Below are 27734 nucleotides of genomic sequence, written 5' to 3'. Positions count from 1 at the left end.
ACAGAGCTGGAAAATAATGTTCGGTAAACAAATGTTCGCTGGGCCATGCAGAGACAATGGGACACAGAGAGGAGTTTTAACAAACGGACTTTGCGAGGTTCCCCCCATATACGCAGCTAGTTCATACTGTGTTTATCTCTGGTGACAGCTCCCTTCCTGGAACAGGTCCTCTGTCTACATTCCTTAGGCAGTGAGAGGGGAGGTCAAAGATTCTTCCTGAGTCTTTCTGGGCCTTAAAAATAACCAGCCTAGGGCTTCCCTGGTGGCGCAGTGGTTGAGAATCTGCCTGCTAATGCAGGGGACACGGGTTCGATCCCTGGTCTGGGAAGATCCCGCATGCCGCGGAGCAACTAGGCCCGTGAGCCACGACAGCTGAGCCTGCGCGTCTGGAGCCTGTGCTCCGCAACAAGAGAGGCCGCAATAGTGAGAGGCCCGCGCACCGCGATGAAGAGTGGCCCCCGCTCTCCGCAGCTGGAGAAAGCCAGCGCACAGAAACGAAGACCCAACACAGCCAAAAATAAATAAATAAATAAATACTTATTAAAAAAAAAAAAAAAAAAAAGACCAGTTCTTTAAAAAAAAAAAAAAATAACCAGCCTAAATTAATCCTCATGCCAATGAGACACATTTTCGGGGTGGCCAGATTTGCTCCCCTCCACCCCAGTCTCATCCTTTGTAGAATGGAGGCGCACAGCCCCACTGCTGAAGGTTGTGGCCATGTTTGAGTGCATTAATGGAAAGTGCTTAGGACAGTGCCTGGCACACAGTAAGTGGTCAGTGGATGCTTGTGCCATTTGATTATTGCTGCAACTACTGGGTATCACTGCACTGGAGATCACATCACTATTAAGCTACTGCCTGGCTCTTTTAAAATATTGATCATTGAATTGGAATGTTAGTGTTTGGAGGTGATTTTAGGAACTGAAATCCCCTTACCTCCTTGTCTTACTGTGCCGCAGGACTTCTAGCCACCGGCCTGAGACCTTATAGCCCAGACCATTCCTTTACTCACCCCCTCTCTGCTACCCCTAAGCCTTCCTTGGTTGTGGGGTGACAGGGAATTCGGGTCCAATGTAGGGTTCGATCCCCTCCTCCTCTCCTTTTATCAAAAATAAAATATATCAAGCCAGCCCTGGGTGAGGGACATATTTCATAAAGCTTACGTGAGGCTCCTGGGCTTAACTGGCACATGTGCGTATTTCACGTGAAATGTAGAAGGCAACGCATGGGTACACTTTATGCTTGTTAGTCCCTCTGAAAGAAGTAGGAAATCCATCTTGGGACAGCAAATCTGTGCTTGGAAACATTGCAGCAGTCATATCAGTGGGAAAGGCCTGACCCAAGGCTGACTGTGTTATACCCGATAAATAACCCACTTTTCACCTTCCTTTCATGGAACATCAAAGGAAGACAAGATTGCTCTAACAGCATTGCATTAGGGTTTTTTCTGATTATAGTACAACCATTTAAGAAAACACATGTGTGGTTCTAACCCCTAGAGTGTGGGCCATGCCCCCAGACAGGGGTCTGAAAGCTGACTGTGCCCTGTGCTCCTTTGCCCACCTCCCCACCTCCCCCACACACATGCTGGGCAGGCTGTGCAAAGTCCAGCTCTGCAAAGTCCAGCTCTGCACATACAACCCCTGTCACCCTCTCTCGGGGTGCCCCTGGAGAGCTCCCCTCGCCTCCCCCTCCCCCTCCCCTCCTCCCCCCTCCCCTCCTCCCCCTCCCCCTCCTCCCCTCCTCCTCTCCCCCTCCCCTCCTCCCCCTCCCCCTCCTCCCCTCCTCCTCTCCCCCTCCCCTCCTCCCCCTCCTCCCCTCCCCTCCCTCTCCCCCTCACCTCCCCCTCCTCCCCCTCCCCACCCCTCCCCCTCCTCACCTCCCCTCCCATCCCCCTCCTCCCCCTCCCCTCCCATCCCCCTCCTCCCCCACTCCTCCCCCCTCCCCCATCCTCCTTCCCCTCCCTCTTCTTTTCTCCCCCCTCCCCTCCCCCCTTTTGTCTGCAGTCATCCCTCCTGGCCCTGGGCCTGCTTCCTGTATGTTGCATGACGATGTCACCACATCAGACCATCTTGTTTTGTGGCTCACACATTTTGTCTCTGCTGTCACGTCAGGAGGCATGGGAGTTGTTGAAACCTTGTCTCTTTGTACAGAGGGAGTGGATGGTTTCTAAATTTTGAATCCCTCTGTTAACTTCACATTAGAATCCAGGGGTTCTGTGTTTTGGAAAAATTGGTATCAAGTGTGAGCTTGTGGTTCTGGAAAAAGGTCTGCCTCTCACAGGAATACTTTATGTGAAAAAGTTTCACATATGTGCAGTTTTCTCAGCATTGCCAGATGTCTTGAGCCGTCTGATAAAAAGGATGGGACTATGATAAGAGACCGAATTACCACAGGAAATGCAGTCCACCACAGATGTGCTCAGAACTCTGTTCCTACCCCAGTTCTAGAGACTTGAATATGGCGTTTTTTGCTCTGTGAACTTACAGAGAATGTGTAGTGACCCCGGTGCACTTTATTCTCACAGATCTGCTATCTGAGTGTTGGGCAGTGAGGTTTATAAAGGTGGAGGGGCAGGAGAAAATCAGAAATGAGGGGCTTCTCATAAATTAACTTGACCCCTTATTTTTAATGTTATGAGGTTTTTAACTTTACAGGTTGAGTTCTACTCACCTGACATCAGAAATTTCAGGCTGCAGTCCCCAGCCAGCCACGCATTAGCGGCATGGCCTCGCATGTCGTAACTGCTCTGTGCTTCAACTTTTCCAGCTGCAAAATGATCATAGTTATCATTCCTACATCTTCCTAGGCTGACTTGAAAATGTGGGAAACAATGTCTGAGAAACTTGTCCCAAGCACCTTCAGTGAAAGTTCATTTGCAATGTCAGTAATTGCACGTCTCTCTCAGGGCTGCCCACGCATGCCCACGCCTGCCCACGCCTGCCTGGGGGCTGTGCTGTCCACGTGTGCGCTGTGAGGGCTGGGCAGGCCTCCCTCTCCTGCATTCCCAGCATATTTACTTTCTGAGTAATCCCACCTTTTCCACTGAATGGAAGAACTGAGCTTTCCCCAAGGATTTTCAAGCCTTCTGCTCACACAGATACCAAAGCTAGCCATTTACAATATAGGAGAAGGAGAGACACTCTAGTTTCTGCCTTAAAACATACACAGTGCCTAACGGAGATCCCCCCAGGTTGCCTGGGGTGGAAGTAACAAAGCATTTCCCTCTGGTCCTCTAGAGTTACACCGTGTTAAAGCTAAAAGAACCTCACCAGCCCCTGGTCCAAGTGTCTCCATTGACACATGAGAAAACTGAGGCCCAGAATGGGGAAGCCCTTGCCCAGGGTCCCAGGCAAGTTATTGGCAAAGGATGAGCTGAACCTGAACCCAGGTCTGCTGACACACAGGTCGCAATTTTCCTGCCACTTCACTCTGCTTCCAAGGCCAACACCAGGGCAGCCGACTGGAACCACAGAAGAGGGATGGGTATGAGAAGGAGGAGGTGGTATCGGGAAGGTGATGGACAAGGAAGGAGGCTGGGAGATGCTTGGCCAGGGCCCTGCCCACCCCTGCCCCTTCGTCCACTCTTAGGGCACCAAAGCACCTGGAGGATTTGGGGTGTTGCCCACAGGTGCTTGCCCCACCCTGAGCCTGGAGCTGTAGCATGTCCCTGGGGCATCAGGCAGTGAAAACAGGCCCTAGCACCTCTGCTGTCACATTTGGGAGTGAGCAGGGGCTGGACAGAGCTTGGGATACTCCAGCCCAGTGGGGCAGTGACCCTGAAGGAAGCATGGGATTCCCGGGGAGGAAAAGCCTGGGACGTTTGTCTAAGGAGCAGGATAGAGGAGGGGTGGGTGGGGCTGGTGGCCTTTGGAGTCACACCGACCTGGGTTTAAAGCTTAGCTCTGAGTGACCCTGAGCAAGTTACATAACCTCCCGGAGGTAAATGGTAATGTCTTCCTCATGAGATTAATATGAGGAACAAATGAGATGATGTTTGTAAAATACCTGTGTTCAATAAACGTTAGCTAAAATAAAATTAACAGTAAGGGATCTGGTGGTAAGGAGCAGCCGGTGCCAGGCCACCCTCCGATAGCTGCCCTGTGGACCAGCATCTAGTCTCCAGCGGAGGTGCCATCAATCTCCTCCAAGCCCCCGCTTTTCAGAAGATGTCAGTAGCCAGGAGAGGCCAAGGAGCTCCGAGGACAGAGCACTCTGCAACGTGCAGGTTCTGATCCCACCTTTGATCCCTTTCTTCCAGATTCATGTGCTCCCAGCTGCCCAATCAGGTCCTGAAGAGCATCAGCGTCATCGACAGCCCCGGCATCCTGTCTGGGGAGAAGCAGCGCATCAGCCGAGGTCAGTGCCCACCCTGCCCTTCCGTGCCCCCCACTCCCCACCCGGGGCTGGCTGAGTCTTTCTCTGACGTTGGCAGAGGATTTCTGCCCCTGTTGTATTCTATCCATCCTCCAGGGCACCCCCAGCATCCCTGGGCAGCCCCAGGGTCCAGAGCTGAAGAGGTCCCAGGAAATAACCAGGAAGTCATATGGTCAAAGGTTCTGCTCTTTCAACTACGGAACGTTCTGGAGCCTTAGCCATAACCTCTTAATTCCTTTAAACACTGTCATGTAATACTAGTACCCACCTCACATAAATCTTCAGACTTTAAGAGGGGACCACTTGCTGACCACTCACTTGGACACATGACAAAAAATAAAGAAGACCAGCTAGTGACAGCAAGGGAGAGAGCCCTCCCAGCTGCTCTTCCTCCCTCCCCCATTGCCGTGTATTCCACCCCGGTCACCTCTGCAGCAGCCTTCTATTTTTTTTTTAAATTAATTAATTAATTTATTTTTTGGCTGTGTTGGGTCTTCGTTTCTGTACGAGGGCTTTCTCTAGTTGCGGCGAGCGGGGGCCACTCTTCATCGCGGTGCGCAGGCCTCTCACTGTCATGGCCTCTTTTGTTGCGGAGCACAGGCTCCAGACGCGCAGGCTCAGTAGTAGTGGCTCACGGGCCTAGTTGCTCCGCGGCATGTGGGATCTTCCCAGACCAGGGCTCGAACCCTTGTCCCCTGCATTGGCAGGCAGATTCTCAACCACTGCGCCACCAGGGAAGCCCAGCAGCCTACTATTGAGTGAGCCTTTATTGCTATCTGCTTGGTGCCAGACGCTGTACTGCACACTGGGGATGCAGAAAGAACAGGTGCAGTTTCTGCCCTGGAGGAGCTTGTGTTCTAACAAGGAAGATGGACATTAGTTTCGTTATCACAGAAATAAATAGAGAACAAGAGCTGGGATACTCACTCTTCGAAGGGGACTGTCTATCAGAGTGTAAGGAGGATATCTGGCCTTGGCGTGTTGGGAAGGGCTCTCCAGAGGAAGAGACATTGGAGCCGGAATCTGGAGGATGAATAGGAATTACCTAAGGGAAGCTCTGGGGTGGGAAAGGAGAGACAATAAGGCGCTCAGAGGAGATTTGTGGAGAACGGAAAACGCTTGTGAAGAACAGTGACGTCTGGGCTTCTTCAGCCTTCACAACACAGGGCTGAGGCAGTACTGTTTCCAGACCCGTGCACTGTGGTTAAACAGATGGGCCTGCGGTCTCCCCCCACCTTCCCGGTAAAGGGGCTATCGGGAGCGGACCAGAGGACTGTTTACTTACAGAGAGGAAATTCCTGACAGGGAGGGCACTAGGATGGATTCCTGTGGTCCCAGAGGCAGGTCAAGTTCCCTCGCCCTGGCCCTTGAAACAGAGGACAGTTCCTGGAGGCTTTGCTGGGAGGGAGAGGCTGGAGTGGATGCGTTGCTGCTGTTACTTCTCACTGGTAACTCTTTACAGCCCGTGAACAGGAGCAGTGGGGTTATGGCCAGCCAGTGAACTGCCCCACTCCCGAAGCTGAAGAACGTTACACAGGCCCTGGGACACACCTGGGAGCTAGAAAGCGAGGGTCCCGTGACAGGGTTAAAGAAAGGGCTCCCCATGTCTGTAAGCCCTCTCTTCTCATGCCGTTTGAGAAATGCTGATTTTGCAGCCTCCGACTGCCTTGCTGTGCCTTCACCCATTCGTTCAGGGACTTAGTGGGCCTCCCTGAGGCCTCCAAGAACATTGCACTTGTAGAAAAAGCCGCAAATAACAGTTGTTAATGGTTTTCTCCAGCTCCTCAGTGACTTTTTCTTCTGCATATACAAACATACCTTTTTTAACAGAAATGTGATTGCCATGCACATTTGCTACAACTTGATTTTTTGCCATAACAGCTATCGCGGATCATTCTATGCCAGTATATTTAAATTACTTTATTCCTTTTGACAGCTGCTTAGGTTCTATCAAAGGGACATAACGTCATTTATTTAACTGATTTGTGGATGTCGTGTGGTTAATAATTTTTCCCTCTTGCAGACAGCACTCCAGAGAGACATCTTTTTTGTATCTTTACACCTCGGTGCCAATAGATTTTTTTTAAAAACCAATTTAGGACCATTAATTTGGCCCCATTAAACATTGCTCTGCAAATACAATGTCTCGTTTTAAAAGGAAAGTAAAGCAAACCCACGTCCCACAGCTTTTTCAAGCTGCCTATGTTTCCACTGCTTCTGCGTGTCTGACAGAAGTATGCTGGAGATATATGTGGTCCTGGAAATTTTCTTTTTGCCTCTACATTTTAGGACCTCTGGATTTTAGCTTCAGCCTTATCCATTCCTTTTCATTGGCAGGACTTTGACCAATGCTAATCATCCATGTTCTTCAGGGTTTCTCCTGGGCTTAGTGATTCTAAGTGTCTTTCAACCTATAGCTCCTTCAGAGTAGTTAGCGTGGTGTAATGCTTTCAGGATGCTTTGAAGACAGTTCTTTTTAACACTTTATAATAACTGACTCATATCCTGACTTACTGTGGCTTGTCCTTCTTCACATCCTATGCCCAGAAATAGCACGTATGGTTCCAACCAGTCAGCTGGTCCCTGCCACCCTGACAGACAGCAGCAAATGGGGAAGGACCCAGAGCGGCAAACCGGGCACTGTGGCCAGGGTCCCCAGGCTTAGGTGCCATACCGTGTTCGGGCACCGTAGCTGGTTGGAGTCACTTAGCTGACAGTTTCAACCCCAAAGAATGTGTACTGTTTTAAAGCTGCTTCAGCTTAAACTATTGCAAACAGCGCTGCCTTCTCACACACGCTCCTGTCTGCTTCCATCCCTCCAGCTCCTAAATCAGAGCACCACCTTCGCCAGTCATCTGTGTTAACACTGGATGAGGCACGGGGACAAACTGTGACCCCACAGAACATTTGAAACATCCGCCATTGACCTTATTGGTGGGGCTTTGCCTCCCTGACGGGTGTTTCGTCTGTGAGAGAGGAAGGGGGCAGCTGCTGCCCCTCCTCCTCGTCCCTTAGTGCAGTTGATGGATTAACCCTCAGCAGGCAGAGTCTCATCGAGCAGGTCCCTCTTACACATGTAGTGTCTCCTTGAAGTGTGTATTCACAGTAGCAGTATGAGAACAGCCGCCAGGTATTGAGCCCTTGCTGTGTGTCTACAGTGTGCTCTTCATTTGGGACTTGCTGAGTTAAACCTGCACACGGTCCTGCACAGACAGGAGCCCAGCCCTGACTAGGGAACCCCTCGCCCTCGCTCCTCTGGGAAAGCGGAGCCTAACAGTGACTGTAAGAATTCTTTCCCCAGCTGCTGGGCAGATGGGCAACCAGGCTTGACATCCGGGGAGCGGACAGAGTAAAAGCTGTTAACGAGGTGCCGCATTTGGAGAACAAGCTGAGGGGATGTGGGCTGCAGGCTGACGCTGCTGTGTGGACCTAGTCCACCCTCTAGCCTGCAGGGTTGTGCAGCCCTGGCTGAGCACACACTGAGCAGACAGTGCAGCCGCAGGAGGAGGTGATGAGCATGGGGTGACTGCAGAGCACCTCCAAGAAGACCTGCTGACTGCATCACACTCAGAGTTCTCCCCATCCGCACAGGATGAGGCAGATGGCAGGTGGGGCAGTGGAGCGTCGTGCTACTTTGCTAGTGGTCGAACAGGGAAGGAGGGACCTAAGCTGGGGAGCTGGCCTCGTCATCACTGGCAGCCCTTGGGCACCCCCAGGGAACTGCCCAGGTACCCCGAGCTCTGGGAACCAGATGGCCTAGTGAGGGTATATCTCCAGGAAGGAGTCCTGAACCCGGCTTCAGTCACGTGCCTCCCCTTACCTGTGGCTCCCTTCTTCCTTGTTCATTCTTCTCTCTCGTGACGTCATACGCCTGCTTCCTTTTTACTCTGTGCTGAGTAGAGGGGGCAAGTGTGATCACACAGAGGACATTGCTCTTCTCTTGGCCAAAGTCATAGGTGACCAGAAGAAAGAGCTGACATTTCTACATGATGATTCGTATTTTGGGGTGTTCAGTTTGAGGCAAAACATGGCAAACCCACTCTTATGTCAGAAGTGACCTTACCAATTAGAATGTGTCTTAGCATAGCTTCTCATCAGCAGGTCCTTAACATGGACCCTAGAAGTCAGGACCCTGCTCTGTGCTCCAGAGTGAAACAAGAATGCATAGTCAGCATTGGAGGGGAGAAAATGTTGTCTAAATCTCCTCTTTGGGAGTTCTATACATAAAACCCACTAGAGTAATTGATTTTGAAGCAATTTTTAGTATACTACTCCATATGGAAACCCATTACCCTTCTGACATTCCTTGGTTTAATTTTAGTTAACAGAAAATCTTTAGGAACAAAAGGGTGAGCTTAGATACTAACTTTTAGTTTTCTTGCCTGACATAGAGAATTCCCATCAAGCAGGAATTAAAATAATTCTGATATATTTTTAATAATAACTTTATTCTACTGAAGTAAGAACTACCTAAAATTCCTACAAACTTTTCTTGATTCTTTTCTTGTAGCCAATAAAGAAATGTTTGAGTTCTTAAGATTTTCTAAGTTATTTTCTTGAAGTGGGTGGGTGAAATCTGACCAGATTCAGTTTTGAGAACATCCTTTGCCCTGATGATGGCATCCAGATTTTTGACTCTATGTGATAAGAAAAGAGCACATTTATCCACACATCCTTATTTTCATTCCCAATCTCTTATTATTCCGGCTCCTGAACTGTTTGCTTCCTAAAATACTGTTTATGTCGTGCTGAACCTAAACATCATCTAGGATTTATTTCTGGACTTGGCATGAACACAAGTGTGTTCCCAATTGCGTGGTACAAACCTTTGGGTTCTGGCTGCAATTATAACGTCCCTGTCTGACAAAGAGAAGTCTGTGAAAAATTCTAATGTGGCAGCTGGTGTACTTGTCCATCTACTTAGCACATAAGCATTTGGAAGGTGCTATTTTAGCAGCAAGTAATTATTCCTCTGGTTTCCTGAGAGCATGAGGTTTTGTGTAGCCTTCAACAGACTTGACTTTGATAACAAAAATAGTACAATTTTTCCCTTTAAAAAATTTATATAACTCTAGAACAAAAAAACTCTTCATCTGAATTTTCTAATGGATCTACCAGCAGGTCGGACCTAGGACCTAGGACCTAGGACCAGCAGCTTGTCAAATGAAAGTCTAAGGATCCTAAGTCCTAGGTCAGACCTAGGACCTAGGACCTAGGACCTAGGACCTAGGACCAAGGACCAGCAGCTTGTCAAATGAAAGTCTAAGGATCCTAAGTCCTAGGTCAGACCTAGGACCTAGGACCAAGGACCAGCAGCTTGTCAAATGAAAGTCTAAGGGCGCCTTCTTCTGATGTTTAAGCCCTTCTCTCTCTAAGCCTTTCTCATTATAAATCAGTGAATAGAACTGAGAAGACAGTGAAAAATAGAAGGGCAGAAAATGTCCTGCTAGTAAAAGCAATCAATGATGATAATGCATGAAACAGAAGAGATCTAACTGTGCTTCAAATAACATAACAGGCCATAACATTAGCTTCAAAATCATTGATTAATGTCTTAACATTTACATGTAGACGTCCTTATGTCCTCCTGATTTTGGCAGCATTAAGGAAAGCACTCAAGAATAAAAAAGGCATCTGAGTACTGACAGGTACACGTGAGCAGGTCATTTCAAGGATATGCCAACACAGTGGAGGTACCCAAACATAACATCACAAAAGAATTGACAGAACAGGAAACAGGGAATGGAAATCCAACTGGTAATCATTAAAGATGCTAAAAAAAATAGCGATGACGAAAACTGTAATCAGGGAAGTCCAAACACACCTCCTTGACACATTTTTTGAACTTGAAAGACAAAAGACCAATTTTGAAGGCTGCGCAAGACAGGAGAGAGAACATTTAGAAATGTCCAGGTAAGAATGACTTCCCCTCTTGTGCTTTGGGGACAGGGAGGACTAGAGCGGAAAACACACACATACACGGAGGAATGAGTCTTCTTCCCTAACAGAGCGAGAAGGCTTGGAGCGAGATGTGAGCCAGGTTCAACAGCAGCAGAGGCTCTTCTGAGAAGCGCCTGGAGAGCTGAGAGCTGGAGGCTGAAGAGGCCAGCGGCTCCCAGGGCCAGGCAGTTACGGCAGGTGCTTCCTGTGCTTCAGGTGGACCACACAGCCCAAGGCTGGACTTCACAGAGAGTTTCTGAGGGGGGCCTGCCATGCCTGCCGAGTACCCCAGGAGAAGAAGTTCAGGCCTTACTTGGGTAGTATTATAAATAAGAGTAGAAATAATCATTAAATAAAGGGGGAGTCGAGGCAGCACTATCCCCTCCTTCATTCTGTTCACCACCACCCAATACAGACACGGCTCAGGACCATCCCAGCATCTCAGACTGCGGTCACCTGAGCTCACTGGACATGTGACCCTCATTACAGGTGCTACTCCTGTCCCTGCCTTCCCATCCTGTGGTTGGTACAGGGTTGTTGTTGGGTTTTTTTTCAGTTTTATTGAGATAGAATTGACATATGGCACTGTATAAGCTTAAGGGGTACCACATAAGGATCTGACTTACATACATCATGAAATGGTTGCACAATAGGTTTAATGAACATCCATCATCTTACACAGATACAACATTAAAGAAATAGAAAAAATTCTTTTCCTTGTGATGAGAACTCAACTTTCATTTATAACATACAGCAGTGTTAATTATCTCTATCATGTTGTACATTATATCACTAGTAGTTATTTATCTTATAACTGGAATTTTTTACCTTTTGACTACCTTCATCTAATTCTCCCTCCTCCCACCCTGGTACAGCGTTTCTTAATTTTTTGTTTTGTTTCTGGGGTTTTGGGTTTACGACTGTTGAGGCTCTCTTAGCTCCTCTCCCTGTCCACTGCAGCTCCTTCCAGCTCTAAGGCATCCCCAGGCTTCATCAACATGCGCTTATACCTTCGTCCTTGGATCCAGAAGTTGAGCGGACAGGACCCAAGGTGGAGCCTTGAGGTACTCCAATAGAGACTGCCCTCCACGTTGACAGCAGTTCATTAATGAACAAGTTCAGTCGAGATGCAGTGAGCTCCTGTGTGCCAGGTACTAAGCTAGGAGCTGGGAGCATAAAGATGAACAAGGTACCGCCCCTGCCTTGGAGTTGCTCCAGCCTAGTGTGGTCATCCAGCCAGTCACTGATGCACCAGATTGTTCTGAAAGAAAGCTGTCACCTACATAGAGAATTATTATTCATTCAACAAACACTAGGCAAAAAAGATGGACATGGTCACTGCCCTTATGGAATTTACATTCTGATGGGAGAGTCAGACAAGAAAAGCAGGTAAACAAATGAATAAAATCATTGTAAATAGTGGTGAGTGCCAGGAAGGAAATAGATAAGGCATTGAGCTCAATGAGAAGGGGTGACATGGGAGAGCCACAGTCTCAGAAGGTGACAGAGGCCTGTGGCTGAAAGTTCAGAAGGCGGCGGCCTTGCAGAGGGGGGCAGGTCAAGGTTTTGCAGGTTTTGGCTGACTATGTTGTCTATTCAGATATTTTCCACCTGATATAAAGGATATATAAAAGAATAGACTTTCAAGTATCAGATATTCACCCATGGATTTCAGTTCCTGCATATTCATGGTTTTTTCTGAGGCCTTTTTTTAGAACCGACACTATTCAGTCTGTAAACCCAGAGTCAAACATGTTGCTTTCCTAGGTCCAGTCAAGGGACTGAAGTCCCTGTGGGCTGTCCTATGTCATATAGCGGGAAGCACGTGGGCAGGAGAATTGGACGTCCTGGGTTCCAGTTTAGCTCAGCCATCTACTAGCCATGCAGCCTTGGGAAAGTTGTGAATCTCTATGGGAAATGAGGGTAATAATAGCACCTACCACATAATGCTGTTGTAACTGAGTTAATACCTAGAAAGCAGAAAATAATACCCAGCCTAGCACATAGTAAGTGCTCAGTAAATGTTAGCTGTTATTATTACTCTCACCATCTCAATGTGGTGGTGGTGGTGTAGGCTGGAGTTTTCAAAGGCTGAATTTAATATTGGTTGGTACTGGTTTCTTGCCTCTTAAAGTCTTCTGTCTCAGAGTAGGGGAAATTTTTGTCAAGTTATTTGAAATGTGGAATTTGTTGTTCAGGGACCGAATATGCTGTGTTTGGCTAAGCATTTTTACCTTTTTTCCCCGTACCTTGGTCATTTTATTGATAATTAGCTTTTAAATTTTGAAATCACATGTCTCTCTGGAAGTGGAAAAGGGACAACACTAATTGATCATCTGGTTTAAAAAATATTTGGTGGAAAAAGAATTTTAAAATAATGGACAGATATTGTGTGTGTGATCTTTTTGACACTCCTTTATTTTAGAAGTGATGGTCTAAAAAGCAATGGGTAGTAGTAGGGGCGTGCTAGAGACTATTCATTCAACACACATTTATATTGATTGCCTGCTGGGTGCCAAGCACTGTCCTGGATTCAAAAGGAATGAGGCACAGCCCCTGGCCCTGGTGCGCACACTTGGCTGGGGTGGTTGGACCTGCAAACAAGCCACTCTGACCCTGTGCATTACAGGAGTTCTGAACAAGAAGTGGGGTATGGGAAGTAGGCTGTCAGCAAAGCTGCTAAGGGAAGGGACTCTTCTTCCCCTTTTTAAAAAAAATCTGCATTTTCTCTCTCTCTCTCTGAACAATTCAGTGGGGTTTTTGGTTTTTTTGTATATTTACAGAGTTGTGCAACCATCACCACAATGAATTTTAGAAAATTTTCATCACCCCAAAAAGAAACATTGTCCTCATTAGCAACCGCTACCCATTCTCCTCCCCTCAGACCCTGGCAACCACTAATCTACCTTCTGTCTCTGGACTTACCTACTCTGGACATTTCATATAAATGGAATCATACAGCATGTGGCCCTTGTGTCTGTCTGGCTCCTTTCACTTAGCATAATGTTTTCAAGGTTCATCTGAGTCAAACAGTGCTTCATTCCTTTTTATGGTTGAATAAAAATTCCATTGTACAGCTGTACCACGTTTTATTCATTCATAAGTTGGTGAACATTCGGGTTGTTTGCACTTTTTTGGCTATTTTGAATAATGCTGCTATGATCATTCATGTATGAGTTTTTGTGAAAATGTGCATTCTTGGGACTTCCCTGACGGTCCAGTGGTTAAGACTCTGCACTTCTACTGCAGGGGGCATGGGTGGGTTTGATCCCTGGTCAGGGAACTAAGATCCCACATGGCACAGGGCACAGGCAAAAAAAAAAAGAGAGTGAGAAAACGTATGTTCTTGATTCTCTTGGGTATAAATCTAGGAGCACAATTGCTGAATCATATGGTAACTCAGTATTTAATGTTTTGAGAAACTGCCAGACTGTTTTCCAAAGTGACTGCATCATTTTATATTTTCATACACCAGTAGTGTATGAGGGTTCCAGTTTCTCCACATTCTCATCAACACTCTCATTTTGCTTAGAGCCATCCTCATAGGTATGAAGGGGTATTTCACTGTGGTTTCAATTTGCATTTCTCTAATGGTTAATGATGTTGAGCATCTTTTCATGTGCTTTGTGGCCACTTCTATATTTTCTTTGAAGAAATGTATATATAGAGGCTTTGACCGTTTTTAATTGGATTATTTGTCTTTTAATTGTTGAGTTTTAACATTCTTTTTTTTTTTAATTAATTTATTTTCATTTTTGGCTACGTTGGGTCTTCGTTGCTGTGTGCGGGCTTTCTCTAGTTGTGGCAAGCAGGGGCTACTCTTCGTTGCGGTGTGCGGGCTTCTTATTGCGGTGGCTTCTCTTGTTGCGGAGCACGGGCTCTAGGCATGTGGGCTTCAGTAGTTGTGGCATGCGGGCTCAGTAGTTGTGGCTCGTGGGCTCTAGAGCGCAGGCTCCGTTGTAGCACACGGGCTTAGTTGCTCCGTGGCATGTGGGATCTTCCCGGACGAGGGCTAGAACCCGTGTCCCCTGCATGGGCCGGCGGATTCTTAACCACTGCGCCACCCGGGAAGCCCGAGTTTTAACATTCTTTATATGTTCTATGTACTAGTCAAATATATGACTTGCAAATATTTTGTCTCATTTTCTGGGTTGTCTTTTCACTTTCTTTATGGTCTAGCCTGAAGCATTAAAAGTTCTTAATTTTAATGAAGTCTAATTTATCTGCTTAAATTTTTGCCACTTGTGCTTTTGTCCTAACCCAAGCTCATGAAAATTTACTCCTATATTTTTCTAAGAGGTTTATAGTTTTAGCACTTACATTTAGGTCATTGATCCATTTTAAGTTAATTTTTGTATATAGTGTGACTTTAGGGCCCACCTTCATTCTTTCGCATGTGTGTATCTAGTTGTCCCGGCACCATTTGTTAAAAACACAGTACTTTCCCCGTTGTATTGTCTTGGCACCCTTATTGAAAATCAGTTGGCTATAAATGTGGAGGTTTATTTCTGGACTCTCAATTCTATTTCATTGATCTGTATGTCTGACCTTATGATGCAGCTCTTCTTGATCAGTGACTGCAGGTAAATGCGTGAGTTCATCAACCCGCAAGGTCAGGGCCGTACAGGATGAGGTGAGGATAAAGTGAGTTGATGTGACATCTTGTCACAGTACCTGTCTGGTGCACAGTCAAGGGAAAGATAACCTGGCTGCCCTAACTATTGTTATTCTCCTCGAGACAATGGAAAGAGGTTGCAAGAACGGGAAGATGTGTGAGCTCAGAGCCCTTTGGAGGAATGTGAGTCATGCCTGTGGCTGGAGTGTGTGCATGTGGCGGGTGGACGCACACGTCAGGAGACTGGGTTTATCCTGGAGGCTGCGTGGAATACTGAGGAGTATGAGGTAGAGGATGACATGGTAGAGAATTCTGTAGGAATTCTGTAGGGTAGAACTTATGTCCACAGGCTCGGATCATGAAGCCATTTTTATATTTAGAGCTTAAGCTCAATGACTTGTCTCTGAGCTTTGTTTGAATTTGGCAACAACAGAAAAGGGTGCATCCCCAGTGCCTGAGGCTGACTGCTGATGAATTTGTTGGCAGACCCTGTTTTCTGGCCAGAGCTAAGGCCAGTCTGAGGTTGGGTTGTGAGGTCCTGGACATCACTCGCTTCTTGGGCCTCCAACAGGAAATCCTGGTTTCTTTTTGTTTCGGGGAAGTTTGCTGACAAACACATTCAGGCTCCTTTTCCGCCGGTGCCACAGGAAATTCCACACCATGAGTGTGGCTGCTTCTGCCCCTCCTGTGAGCGCGTTATGACCGTGACTCAGAATGGCATTTGCCAAGCCCTGGAAGATGTTTTTAGTTTTTGTTAATACCTTAAATGCATACTCGATCGTGAGAAATGACTGCTTCTACCCAAACTTTAAACCTACCTAGACTTTTAAATGAAAAACAATTTTTTTTTTTTTAAATTGGAGAAAGAGTCCTTCTCTTACTTCCCATAGAGAGCAGCTTATGATCATAAAACATTTCATAGACATTGGGATACAGAGATTAATCAGAGAAAAGGTTTGCTCCTTACTCTTTTGAGTGCTAATAATATAGCTGACACTTACACGGTGCATTGTTAAGTGTTTTCCATATATTATTAACTCATTTGCTCCTTACAAAAGCTGTGTGAGGTAGGAACTGCTCTCCCATTCTATAGGCGAGAAGACTGAGACACAAATAAGTTAAGTCCACAGTCCTATAGCTAGCGTGGTAGCCAGTCTCCAAAGATGCCTCTTGCTTCCACCACTGCCAACCATGAACCATGCCTTCCAGTATTCATGCCCTTGAATCTGGGATGGCCTCTGGCTCACTTTTTGATCAGTAGAATTCAGCAGAAGTGATGCTATATAACTTCCCACGTCTAAGTCATAAGAAGCCCTGAAGGTTCCACCTGGAGCTTTTGGCATGTTTATTCTTGGGAAGCCAACCACTATTTTAAAAGTCCAGCTGCCCTGAGACCACCATACTGTGAGGGAAGCCCAAGCTAGTCACATGGGGCAGCCGAGAGGCTCAGGCAGCCTCTGACTGGCCCAGCTGAGATAGGAGCAAAGCCATGGAGGACCAGCTCAGTTGAGCCTTAAGATGATTCCAGCCCCAACTGCCACCTGACTTTCACCTCATGGCAGACCCCAATCGAGACCCACCCAGCTGAGCCCAGTCAACCCTCAGACGGGATGTTAACCACAAGAGGCAATGACATAAACACCCTTGCCCGTCTGTCTGTCTGTCTGTCTGTCTGTCTGTCTGTCTCTCTCTCTCTCTCTCTCTCTCACACACACACACACACACACACACACACACACTGAGAAGACAGCACTGGGGAAAGGTACCACGTGGGGCACATTTCCACATAACTGACACTTCTCCCCTACACACACCAAACCTCCTGGGTTTTTTTCCTTTAGTGGTTTTTGGTAGTAGTCTTTGGGAAAGATAGTACACGCTGCCTGCATTCTCATTCCGAGGGTAGTGGGGGACTTCCCTGGTGGCGCAGTAGTTAAGAATCCGCCTGCCAATGCAGGGGACACGGGTTCGAGCCCTGGTCCGGGAAGATCCCACATGCCGCGGAGCAACTAAGCCCGTGAGCCACAACTCCTCAGCCTGCACTCTAGAGCCCGCGAGCCACAACTACTGAGCCCGTGTGCCACAGCTACTAAAGCCCGTGCACCTAGAGCTTGTGCTCTGCGACAAGAGAAGCCACCACAATGAGAAGCACGTGCACCGCAATGAAAGAGTAGCCCCTGCTCACCGCAACTAGAGAAAGTCCGCGTGCAGCAACGAAGACCCAACACAGCCAAATAAATAAATTAAATCCTTTAAAAAAAAAAAAAAAAGGGTAGTGGGAAGAGGAAGAAGCTTCCTTACGTTGAATGTCCACCCTGCACCGTGCTCTGCTAGGTCCTCTTGGTCCATTGCTCATGCACATACCATGTGTCAGGTACCAGGCGCTTTAGAGTTAACAGCACCAAGATAGACCCTATTGCTGCTTTCTGAAACATACGGGGGTGGAGGGGGGGTTGAGGTAGATGGATGAGCTAAAATGCAGAACAAATGAAGTTGACACAAAAACTTGAAGGAAACAATTGCAGAGTCCCACAGCAAGCGTAGTCCTTCTTTTTTTTTTTTTTTTTTTTTTTTTTGGATCCTAGTTCCCCGACCAGGGATCGATCCCGTGCACCCTCTGCAGTGGAAGCACTGCGTAGTCTTAACCACTGGACCTCCAGGGAAGTCCTGGGTGGTCCTACTTTAGATGGGTAGTGAGAGGCGGTGTCTCGGAGGAGGTGGCATTTAAGCTCAGACCTACAGAATGGAGGGGCTAGCCTGGCAGAGAGTTGGGGGAAGGGCATTGCAGGCAAAGGCCAGAGGGAGCGGGCAGGTCAGGGAAGGCTGGAGGCTGGGGAGTGGCCGGGAGGTGGTGAGCAGTGAGGTCAGGAGGGGCTGCTGGTGGGAGCTGTTGGCTTTAGGGAAGCACGTAGATTTTATTCTGAGAGGAACAGAAGGATTATCTTTTTTAACCTTCTCTTGATTGCCCAGAATTATCTCTGTGAACAGCCAGGTGTTCTCATACTGGGCAGTCACAGATCCAGCCCAGCTCTGCCACTCAGTTTCTGTGTGTTTGTTTGGTTGGTGGATGGTTGGCTTTCTCCTCTCTTGATGCCAGGCTGTCACTGTCATTTCTTCTCCTGTCATACCTGTTCTCAGTTACCGTCTCCCCTCTGCTCCCCTTCTACCCTGTGAATGATGGACTGAAGCCCTAGAGCCCTAGGCAAGATACAAAATGATTAATGACAACAACCATATTCTACCAGCCAAGTGTCACTTGGCACTATGATAACATCCTATGGGACATCCCTCGTTTCACATTCCCTAATGGGCTACCTGAAGAAATGACCCCTCAAATCAAGACCCAAACATTCTCAGGCTCCAGGGAACTTGTTAATATGCTACTTCCTGGCCTCAAGCACAATTTGGGGGATCTGGAGTGAGACGCAGAAAACTGCGTGTCCAGGGGTTCTGGTGCAGGAGGTCCCCACTTTGAGGAATCTGGGGTAGCGCTGAGCCTGCCCCCTCCTATGCTCTCTGCCACCTCCAAACCAAGTGAAAGAAGAGATGATCACAAACTTGGAAAACCTACCAAAATGGACTTGAGCTGTGTCCCACGTCCCTCTCACCAGTGTGAAAGGATAGGACGGAGGGTGTAAGTGGTCGGGGGTGGTCTTTGGGTGGGGTGAGAGGCAGCGCAGCACTGGGCCGGGATCTGTGACTGACCAACATCCTCCCAGGTGAGGGCTTTGACAGGGAGCGGAGGTAACTTTACCCCACAGTGGTGACCAGGTAATCAGGTGACTCTAGCCTCGTGAGCATCTGACAGGGACCCCTGGCCTGACGCTGCTGTCCTCTGCCTGTGCCTTCACTCCATATAGGAGCACCCCCAAACCATTCTAGACTTCTTTGGAAGTTAGGGTTTTTAGAACCTCTAGAGAAAAATAAAGAGATTTTTTTTAAAGATTCTCATTTATATTTTCAAATGTTTAATAACTTCACTGCTATAATGGGGACATTCTTGTTATATAACCTCCATCCCTAATGTTATGTATGGCAGAAGCTCTCTGCCCCACCATCACTGTGCACCCATGGGGGGCCCCCCCAGACTGGAGGGTGGGAGTGATCGATTGTAAATGCAGGATTCTAGGCGGGAGAAGAGCAGTATCATCTGAGAAACACTGGCCTGGGACATTTTTCCATTTCCCTGGCTCTTCCACTGACCAGCTGGGTGACCCGGGCAAGTTATTCCACCTTTGTGAGCCTTAGTTTCCTCCTCTGTAAAATGGGAGGAAAAACGCTTTCCCTCACAGAGTTAGATCTGAATAATCGTGTCAATACCTAAGTGGTCCATAGGCATTAGCTCTGAAACATGCTCAGAGTGAGAGGATCCAGAGTGGACAGAGGGCAAGTTCAGGCGCCCGTGCTGGTGGGGAGGCATCTCCAGCTAGTGGACGTAGAAACGTGCTGAAAATAGCGGCGCTTTCAGGGCATCTTTGTTTTTCATCATTGTGGGCCCTGGAGGAGGCTGACCTGAGCTCAAATCTCAGCACCACTACCTTACTGTGGGACCCTCTGAGCCTCAGTTTACACTTTTATAAAGTGAGGAAACCCCCCACCCCAGTTGTTGGAAGATAAAGTGACATAACAAGTACAAGCCATTTGGCATACAGTCGTATTGAAGGACTGTTGGTGATGGTAGTCTTGTTCACTTCCTGGAACTGGGATGGTCCCTGAAAGACCCACCAGGATCGCAGGGTCAGCTCGGCCAAGTGCCCCAGAATTACCCCGGAGAGTAGATCTCACTCCCCACCACTTACATCCTCTGCCCTATCCTTTCACACTGGTGAAAGGGACATGAGACACAGCTCAAGTCCATTTTGGTAGGTTTTCCAAGTTTGTGATCATCTCTTCCTTCACTTGATTTGGAGGTGGCAGAGAGCATAGTAGACTTGACGGCAGATCTGTAGAAAGGATACTGAGAGAATGCAGCCACGGAATGCCATTGGGGAACCTGCTTCAGAGAATGACCCAGAGGAGGTGTCCTCTCGTGGCGAGGGCCCCGGCTCTTGTCACGTTTTCAGTTCTTTTTGCCATAATCCTCTTTCTGGTATCTGGGGGTATTTCTCACATGTGCCGTGACACTTTCCTCTAGAAACCTCCAATTCACCTGGATTCCTTTCGTCTCTTTCTCAAAACCATCCCCTGTTCGAATCCAAATCATGATGCAAAGCACAAGTCAGACCATTTATTCAGCGTTTCGCCTGTCTCAAGTACTCTTCGGAAGTACCACCATTTTGTACGGATGTGTGTACATGTTGGGATGAAAAATTCAAGTGACAGAAAGTTAAATGGTGAAGAACATTTGTCCCATCCACATTCCCAGTTCCTCTCCTAGAGCAAAACCCAGCAGCAGCCTCTTGGGCTTCCTCTGAGTAAGAAGGTCCTCTGCTCACTGCTCTGCACCAAGATTTTTCCACTTAGTAAATCTTGGAGCGCAGCCAGGTCAGGACTTTAGAGCTGCCTCCTTCATATTCCATCATATAGCTGTGCCAGAATTAATAGCTGGTGTCCTTTGGATGGATGACATTCAGGCGGTTTCTAATCTTTTACTGTTACAGACAGTGCCACAGAATACAGTTTTGCACATACAGTGCAAGTATATACAGTCTGCACAGTCGTGTAACTGTAAGATACACTCCTAGCAGTGGCATTGCTGGATCAAAAGGAACTGTGGTCTTTTTACTGTGTTAACTGATGCCAGAATGCCCTCTCTAGAAGGTGTGCCTGTTTACATTCTCACCAACAGTACAGAAGTGCCTGTTTCCACACATCCTCCGCAATTTAGGGCATTACCGATTTTGTTTTCATCTTCGCTTTATCTTTGCATCGTCTGATAGGTGAATGGCATCTCATTATAATTCTAATTTCACTTCTCACTGTTCTTGTGGTTGAGCATCTTTTCATATTTACAAATCTTCTCAAAGCAGTTCCTTTCCGGAGATATTTGACCATTTTGAAATACTGTTGGAAACTACATGGACTTTTGTTTAATTAAATGAGTCTTTTTTTAAAATAAAGACCCCAGTGTGGGCTTACATGGTCCCCTCTGATTTGATCTGTCTTTCTATCTGTGACAAAAACTCAGAAATAACTATCTCTGAGTAATGGTTCGGCTTTCGGAGTGGGTTAGCTGATAACTTAGTTGCTGGAGCTGGTGTTCATGACTGGCTATTGTCCAAATGCTCACAGAACACTCACTCAACGCTGGGAATGTTTAAAAGGAGGAACAGGGCAGGGCAGGGGGTCGGGGTCAGAGGTCGCTTGCAAGTCATTCGTTGATCCAAAGTTGTCACCCTCTGGGTTTAACATTTCTCTGCGGAAAATTATGACTTGAAGAAACGTTGTCTGTTTGCCCTTCTGAACCACAAAATGACGAGATGCATTGTCAAAGTTGAAGCCTTGTTTGTAAATATTTGGCCTCATCACACTTGGGTGGAGTGTATATACCATTGGCGTTTTGCCTCAAGAAAATCCAAGTACAAACTGCCTTTGCCTGATTTATAGACATACTGTATGAGACCTTCTCACCTGAGGTACACAAAGCCCACCTGAAAATGAGGAAGAGGCAATTTCCATGTGTGTGACACTTGATTCCTGGATTCTATTAATTATAGTATTAGAAGGTTGAATCTGATGACTTCTTCAGCATCGTTGAAAGCCTCAAATTCTGTGACCTTTTCTCTGGTAATTTCTTTCAGCATAGGGAGTTTGGAATTAAATGACAAGGAAATTAATCTTGCAGGGCAACTAACTGCCACTATGGAAACATGCAAGGACCTTCAGATCAGCCCAAAATGCCATAGCACGTGAGTCCAGTGGAACGAATATAATAAAATGAAATGTGTCCCTTGCTAATCTTATCCCCTAGAGTTAGTCACTGAATATTCCTGTAACCATCCAGATGGTTTTACATTCTTATGCTGGTAATGGAACTTGATGGTATCTACTATACAGGCACTAAATGGATTTTCCTGAGAATTTGACTTTTTGTTTCAGAAAAGCTTGATATTCAGAACCACCACATATATCTTTAAGATTTGAAGGAATCCATATTGATCATCTGACCCATCTGATAGATGTAGAAACTGAGGCCATGTAAAGTGAAGTGGCTGAACCAGGCTCCAGGACATGTAGGTTTTTCCTAGTAGATTTTCACCAACTTCTCTCTCCAGCAAAGAGCCTCAAATGCCGTGTACTGTTGCTGTCTGTTTCTAGGGCTCAGACCTGCTTCTTAACCTAATTTTTAACCTGAAATGGAAAATGAAATATGAAACCCAATTTTCCCTTTGGCTTGGTCACATGACCAGAAGCAGCCACGTTCGCTGTGCTAAATGTTCAGGTAGAGCCTTTCTCAGTTCCCCATCTGTCCATGGTATGCTGTGATTTCGTGACGTGCGGGCTCTTCGGGGTCACGTGGCACCATCTGCCCCATCGTTATCTTCACAACATCCCCCAGAGGAAGGAGAGACAGGCTGTGGGGCCAGCTTATTTATTTTAGGAGGAAACAGGCACAGAAAAGTTAATTCACAAGGTCTTGGACTGAATTCCAAAGGGAGAGGAGTGGGAAGAGGAGCTAGAGGATAAACAACACCAAGCCCATCCCAGGACAGGCTCGGTCCTTGGTTTAATTTAAAATGTGTTGTGTTCAGTGGCCAGACCACCCTCAGGCCAGGCACAGGGAGGCAGGGAACTCTGTAACTGCGGGGGTATTCTTGTAGCCAGTTACATTCATCAAGCGGTGACCATTACCGTCTGAAAACTTTGAGGGGAACACACATTGAACCTCCACCGAAAGAGGCGACCGCTGTGCAGATGTGGAGGCCGCGGTGTCCGTCCTCTCTGAGAGTCTCGTTGGATCCGGGAAGGGGCTTAGTATCAGCTCACCCCCACGCCACCCACCCCAACTGTGTGTCTGGTCAGCTGCGAGGAGGAGAGAGCCGGCTGGAGAAGAGAGGGGAGGTGGGGGGGGGGGGAGGCAGGAGCAGTGTCTGTACTCATTGCACACCTGCGTGTTCCCGCTGCTCTTCGGGCACAGCTGAAGGGGGCCTGCCTCTGTCCACGGCGGGTTGTGTAGCAAAGACACCACTTCACCTGCAGGGTTTCTTGAGATGGCAATAAGCTGGAAAGCACTAGAAATCCAGACCCTAGCTGTAAACACCAGTACAGAAGGAAGGGAATGCCACCTCAATAATATTTGCTAGCCCAGTCCTGTATGGGCCAATGATTTTTTCCATGTTTATTTTTTTTATTACAAAAATAATATATGTTCATCGTAAAACACTTAAAAACTACTTTTTAAAAGACCAAAAAGAAGAAAATAAAAATCACCTCTAATCTCACCGTCGTGGTGTACACACAGTGCAGTGCAGTGGATAAAATTGCAGGCTCTGGGATCAGCGTCCCTGGGTTTGAATCCTGGCTCCCCTGGGAAATAGCTGTGTGGCCTTGGGTTAAGTTTATTTTTTTTGAGGAATAAGTCAAATTTATTGAGCATCTACTATGTTCAGTGGTAGATCCTGGGTGTAAGGTGGTAAACGGAATGAGGGGTGGTGTTTGCCCTCAGAATTTCTGTCGTATAGTCACCAAATAAATATTATAGAGAATAAGTGTTATGAAAGAAACATCACTGATGCTGGAAGAATATGTCCCAGGGAAGCTGACTTAGTGTACAGTGTTCTGCGATAGGCTTTTGGGTTCTAGACATGATGACAGTCTCATCTAGAGGACGGGCTGTGGCAGAGAACAGACCCTCTCAGGAGGTGGGGAGGTCCAGCTCCACTCGGGTGGGGGAAGGCCTCCTGGGGGGAAGTGCCCCGGAGGGATGGGTAACTGGAGATGGGAAAGAGGGAAGGCGTCCCAGGCAGAAGGAAAAGTCAGAGGCAGGGAACTGCAGGACGCTTTGGAGGAGCAGCAAAGAGCCCAGTGTGGTTTCTGGGGTGGGGAGGGCAGTTTAGTATGAGAACTGTGAGAAAAGGCTGGGGAGGTAAGCTGGGGCTAGTCGCCAAGACTCTGTAGACATTTATTCTAGAAGTAATCAGGGACTCACAGTTGGGGAGACTATCTGAGTTCTGAGAAGGCGCGGGGATCATTTGAGGGCTGGATGGCAGAGGATGGAGCCCGGGGACAGGAAGGGCAGTTAAGGTCACTGCCAGCACTCTCAATGCCTGTCTGGACAGTCTGTGCTGGACAGCTGACTAGGTGCTGGAGGGACACAAAGATGGACATGACACCTCGGGGAACTCTGGGACAGGGGCCAGTGTTACACAAACCAACACCGTAGGTGCTGGGGAAGGGGTATGAATGCCCTGCATGCAACGGAGCTGCTAGCTCTGGGAGGGGCAGGCCAGGGCCCCGCCAAAGAGGAGGAGAGGTCTGAGCAGAGTCCTGGGCTGTGGCCGGCTGGGTGAGTGGCCTTGCCCACCCCAAGAAGGGCACTAGGGGCACGGGCAGGGAGAACCTGGCCTCGGTCTGACTGTCCTCCATTATCTTGCATCCTTTTATTGACACACATTTTGTTTAAAACTCACGTACTTGGCTTTGGGAAGAAACTGAAGCATTTTTTTCTGCTGTTCTATTAAAAATATCCTGCCAAATTTGCTTCCTCAGGGTCCCCGCCCTGTGTTTACCTGAGCCAGGCGGCCACTGCTGAAACCTCAGATGCCATTTCCTGGTGGGTCTTTTCAGCAGGGATGGTGACCATGGTCTCCACAGGGCTGTGACGGAAGCCCCTGATTGGGTGGAAAGGGCCCCTTCCTTCCTGCCTCCCCCCCTTGTTCCCAGAATGTGGAGCCAGGAATGCCAAGCTGGGATCTTCCACAGGACAAAGTCTCTTTCCCAGCTCGCAAAGCTATATAGCTTTGGGGTCCTTTTGCAAAGATAGAAAGTGTATTTTTAAACAACTGGACTGATTACATCTCTGTTTTGTTCCAGACCGTTAAAAGTTCCATTGGAAAGTCTTATAGAATTGAAATGTCTATAATTGAATGATGAATTTTTAACATATATCGAGCATCACAGGGACAGTTCTATTATTGTGTCGACTCCTGTGCCCTCCACGGACACTCTTACCTGCACACATACATACACTACACCCACATGCAAGCTCACCTGCATGCGTGCACACACACACACACACGCCCAGATCTGTGTGCACCCTGGGACTTGTTGTATTCTGCCCAGCTGGAACTGATTCTCATAAACTCAGAACATTCTCTTCCCTGAGCTGTCAGCATGAAAGGCTCTTTAATCACCTTGCCCACGAGGCAAGGCACTGTGAAATTACACGACTCTCAAAGTTTCAGTGGACAAGCCGAATTTTACATTAACCTCTGTGGTTAAGACTGTTTCGACTGTTGCTAAATCCAGCTCCGTACATGGCCAGATTTGTGACATAGTTCCCTGATGAACAGATTTCAACTTCCTGATCTACTCAGCAGTTTGTGGAGATGTATATCTTCAAACAAGTTTAGCAGCCTTGGATTTTTTCCTTTCTTTCCTTCTCCCTTTCTTTCTCCTTTTCCTTCTTCTTTCCAGCCTTCTGTCCATCCTTTCTTCCTTTCTTCTTTTCTTCTCTTTTCCTTTCTTTCTTATTTATTTATTTTTACTTTTAAAGTCAGTTTTATTGAAGTATAGTACATTATAATGCACTCACTTTTAATTGTACAGCTTGTTGATTTTTGACAAATTTGCAAATTTACTCATGTACTCGTGTTTCTTGTGTAACCACCACCATCTTCAAGAAATAGAAACTTTCTGTCACCCTGAGAAGTTCCTTCTTCATTTGTGCCACTTTGCAGTCAGTCCCAGCCCCATCCTCAGCCACAGGCAACTCCTGATCTGCTCTCTGTCACTGTAGCTTAGCTTTGCCTGTCCTAGAATTTAATATAAATGGAATCGTACAGTATTTGCTCTTTAGCGCCTGGCTTCTCCCACTCGGCATGTTTCTGAGATTCACTCGTGTGGCTGCATGTGTCAGTAGCTCATTCCATTTATCACTGAGTAGTAATCCACTGCATAGAGGCACCGCAGTTTATCCGTTCACCTGCCAAAGGACGTTTGGATTATTTCCAGTTTGGGGCTATTCTGGGTAAAGCTAGCAGCCTCATTTTTATGGCAGTATGTCCCTCAGCAACAGTCCCAAGCACATCCTAGGCACTTGATAATTATTAATTAATCCATTAAAAAAAATTTTGTATTTGAAATGTCTTGTTAAATTCCAAGATGTTTAGTGTATTTTCGATTTCCGGAGAGACATGTTCAAAAAGATTGTTTCAAGCAGGGAAGTTTAGGGGAATTCCCTGGTGGTCCGGTGGTTAGGACTCTGCGCTTTCACGTCCGAGGGCCTGGGTTCGATCCCTGGTCGGGGAACTAAGATCCTGTAAGGCACGAGGCACAGCCCAAAAAAAGAAAAGGGATTTTGAACATCTTCCCACAGAAAACATTGAGTCAGTGTAGGAAGCAGGGTAGGAAGGGCCCCCCCCCCCCACCTCAGACATTCCCGGCCCAGTTGGGAGGCACCTGTGGACTAACGGAGTACAGTTCTCTGGGGGGCTAGGGGCACGCTGTGGGAGCCCAGGAGGGCTGGAGGGCACAGTTGGGTCTCTAAGGCTGAGTCAGAGCTGTAGTGTTTCCCCTCAGAAGTAGGCTCCAGGTAGACAGTGCTGTCCAGACCAAAGGCAGTCAGCTCAAAACGTAAGGACACTATGTAGGCCAAAAAAAACAGCAGCCAAGGGCACGTTCAGTCTGAGGGCCACTGGTTTTCAATGTTGTTTTAAGTGGTAGCTTCGTCACAGACCTACTTAGCATAGTGTGCTGACTGCAGGGGTGACAGTGCTCTGACCGCCCTCTGTAACAGAACCTCTGGGGCACTTTATTGCTCTCCACCCGTTGAGTACGAATGTTTGCCCTGAGCTGTCCCAGCCAGCGCAGGTGTGCACAGGCCTTTCCTAAGCCAGGGGGGAATCCTGTGGTTGGAATCATCGCTCTGTTTCAGGAATAACCCAGGGTCTTTAAGACCAACTGGTAGAACTCCCTCTGTTTCACAAGCAAGGAAAGAAAGGCCACTAGCTCTATTAGTAAAATATGAATGGTTTGTGCTTGGTAGGTATATTCTATTAGCTATTTTCTGAGCACTGATTCTCTCACTTGGCTCAAGCATCATTGCATTGTCACCTTTACCCTAATTAATTTTGTTTTCTCTATGACTGCAGACCATACCTCACCCCAGCCAGGCATCCTTCAACAAATATTTTTTGTGCCCCCGCCATGCATTGGGGACTAGGTACGAGGGTTTTTTAAATAACCAGCAGATAACATCTTGGAGAGCTTTCTAGGTGCCAAGATGATTCTAAATGCTTCACATATATTAACTCCACAGCCCCATGAAGTATATGGATACTATTATTAGCCCCATTTTACAGATGAGGAAATGAGGCACAGAGAGGTTAAGTAACATGCCCAAGGTCACAGAATTAGTAAGTGATGGAGACAGATTAGATCCCAGGCAGCCTGAGTCCAAAGCCCACACTGATAATCACTGTCTTGTGCCGCCATGAGGAAGATGTGGTCCCTACGGTTAAAGAATTTATGATCCAATGAGAGAGCCCTGTATATCCATTGGATTATAATCCACTGTGTAAAGTTGTTTAGTAGGAGACTAAGCAAAGGGCTCTGGGAGCTCAGAAGAGGGAGTAACTGAGTCCACCTTTTTGAGGGAGGGGGGCAGAATTAATAATGAAAGTTTATATTTATTGAAAGTTTA

The 27734-nt window shown here is 47.3% G+C and overlaps 1 protein-coding gene across 1 annotated transcript in view; it reads left to right on the top strand.

Moving 5' to 3' along the window:
- Positions 1 to 27734, top strand: part of EHD4 (EH domain containing 4) — a 92472-nt gene that overhangs the window by 38106 nt on the left and 26632 nt on the right. The window contains exon 3 of the mRNA XM_068549893.1: positions 4262 to 4359. Within this exon, the coding sequence (XP_068405994.1) occupies positions 4262 to 4359 (98 nt within the window). The remainder of the gene's footprint in view (positions 1 to 4261; positions 4360 to 27734) is intronic.

This window comes from Eschrichtius robustus, chromosome 1, assembly GCF_028021215.1.
Source record: "Eschrichtius robustus isolate mEscRob2 chromosome 1, mEscRob2.pri, whole genome shotgun sequence".
Classification (NCBI taxonomy): Eukaryota; Metazoa; Chordata; class Mammalia; order Artiodactyla; family Eschrichtiidae; genus Eschrichtius; species Eschrichtius robustus.
The sequence above is the reverse complement of the archived record's forward strand: the minus strand, read 5'-3'. Positions and strand labels throughout refer to the sequence as shown.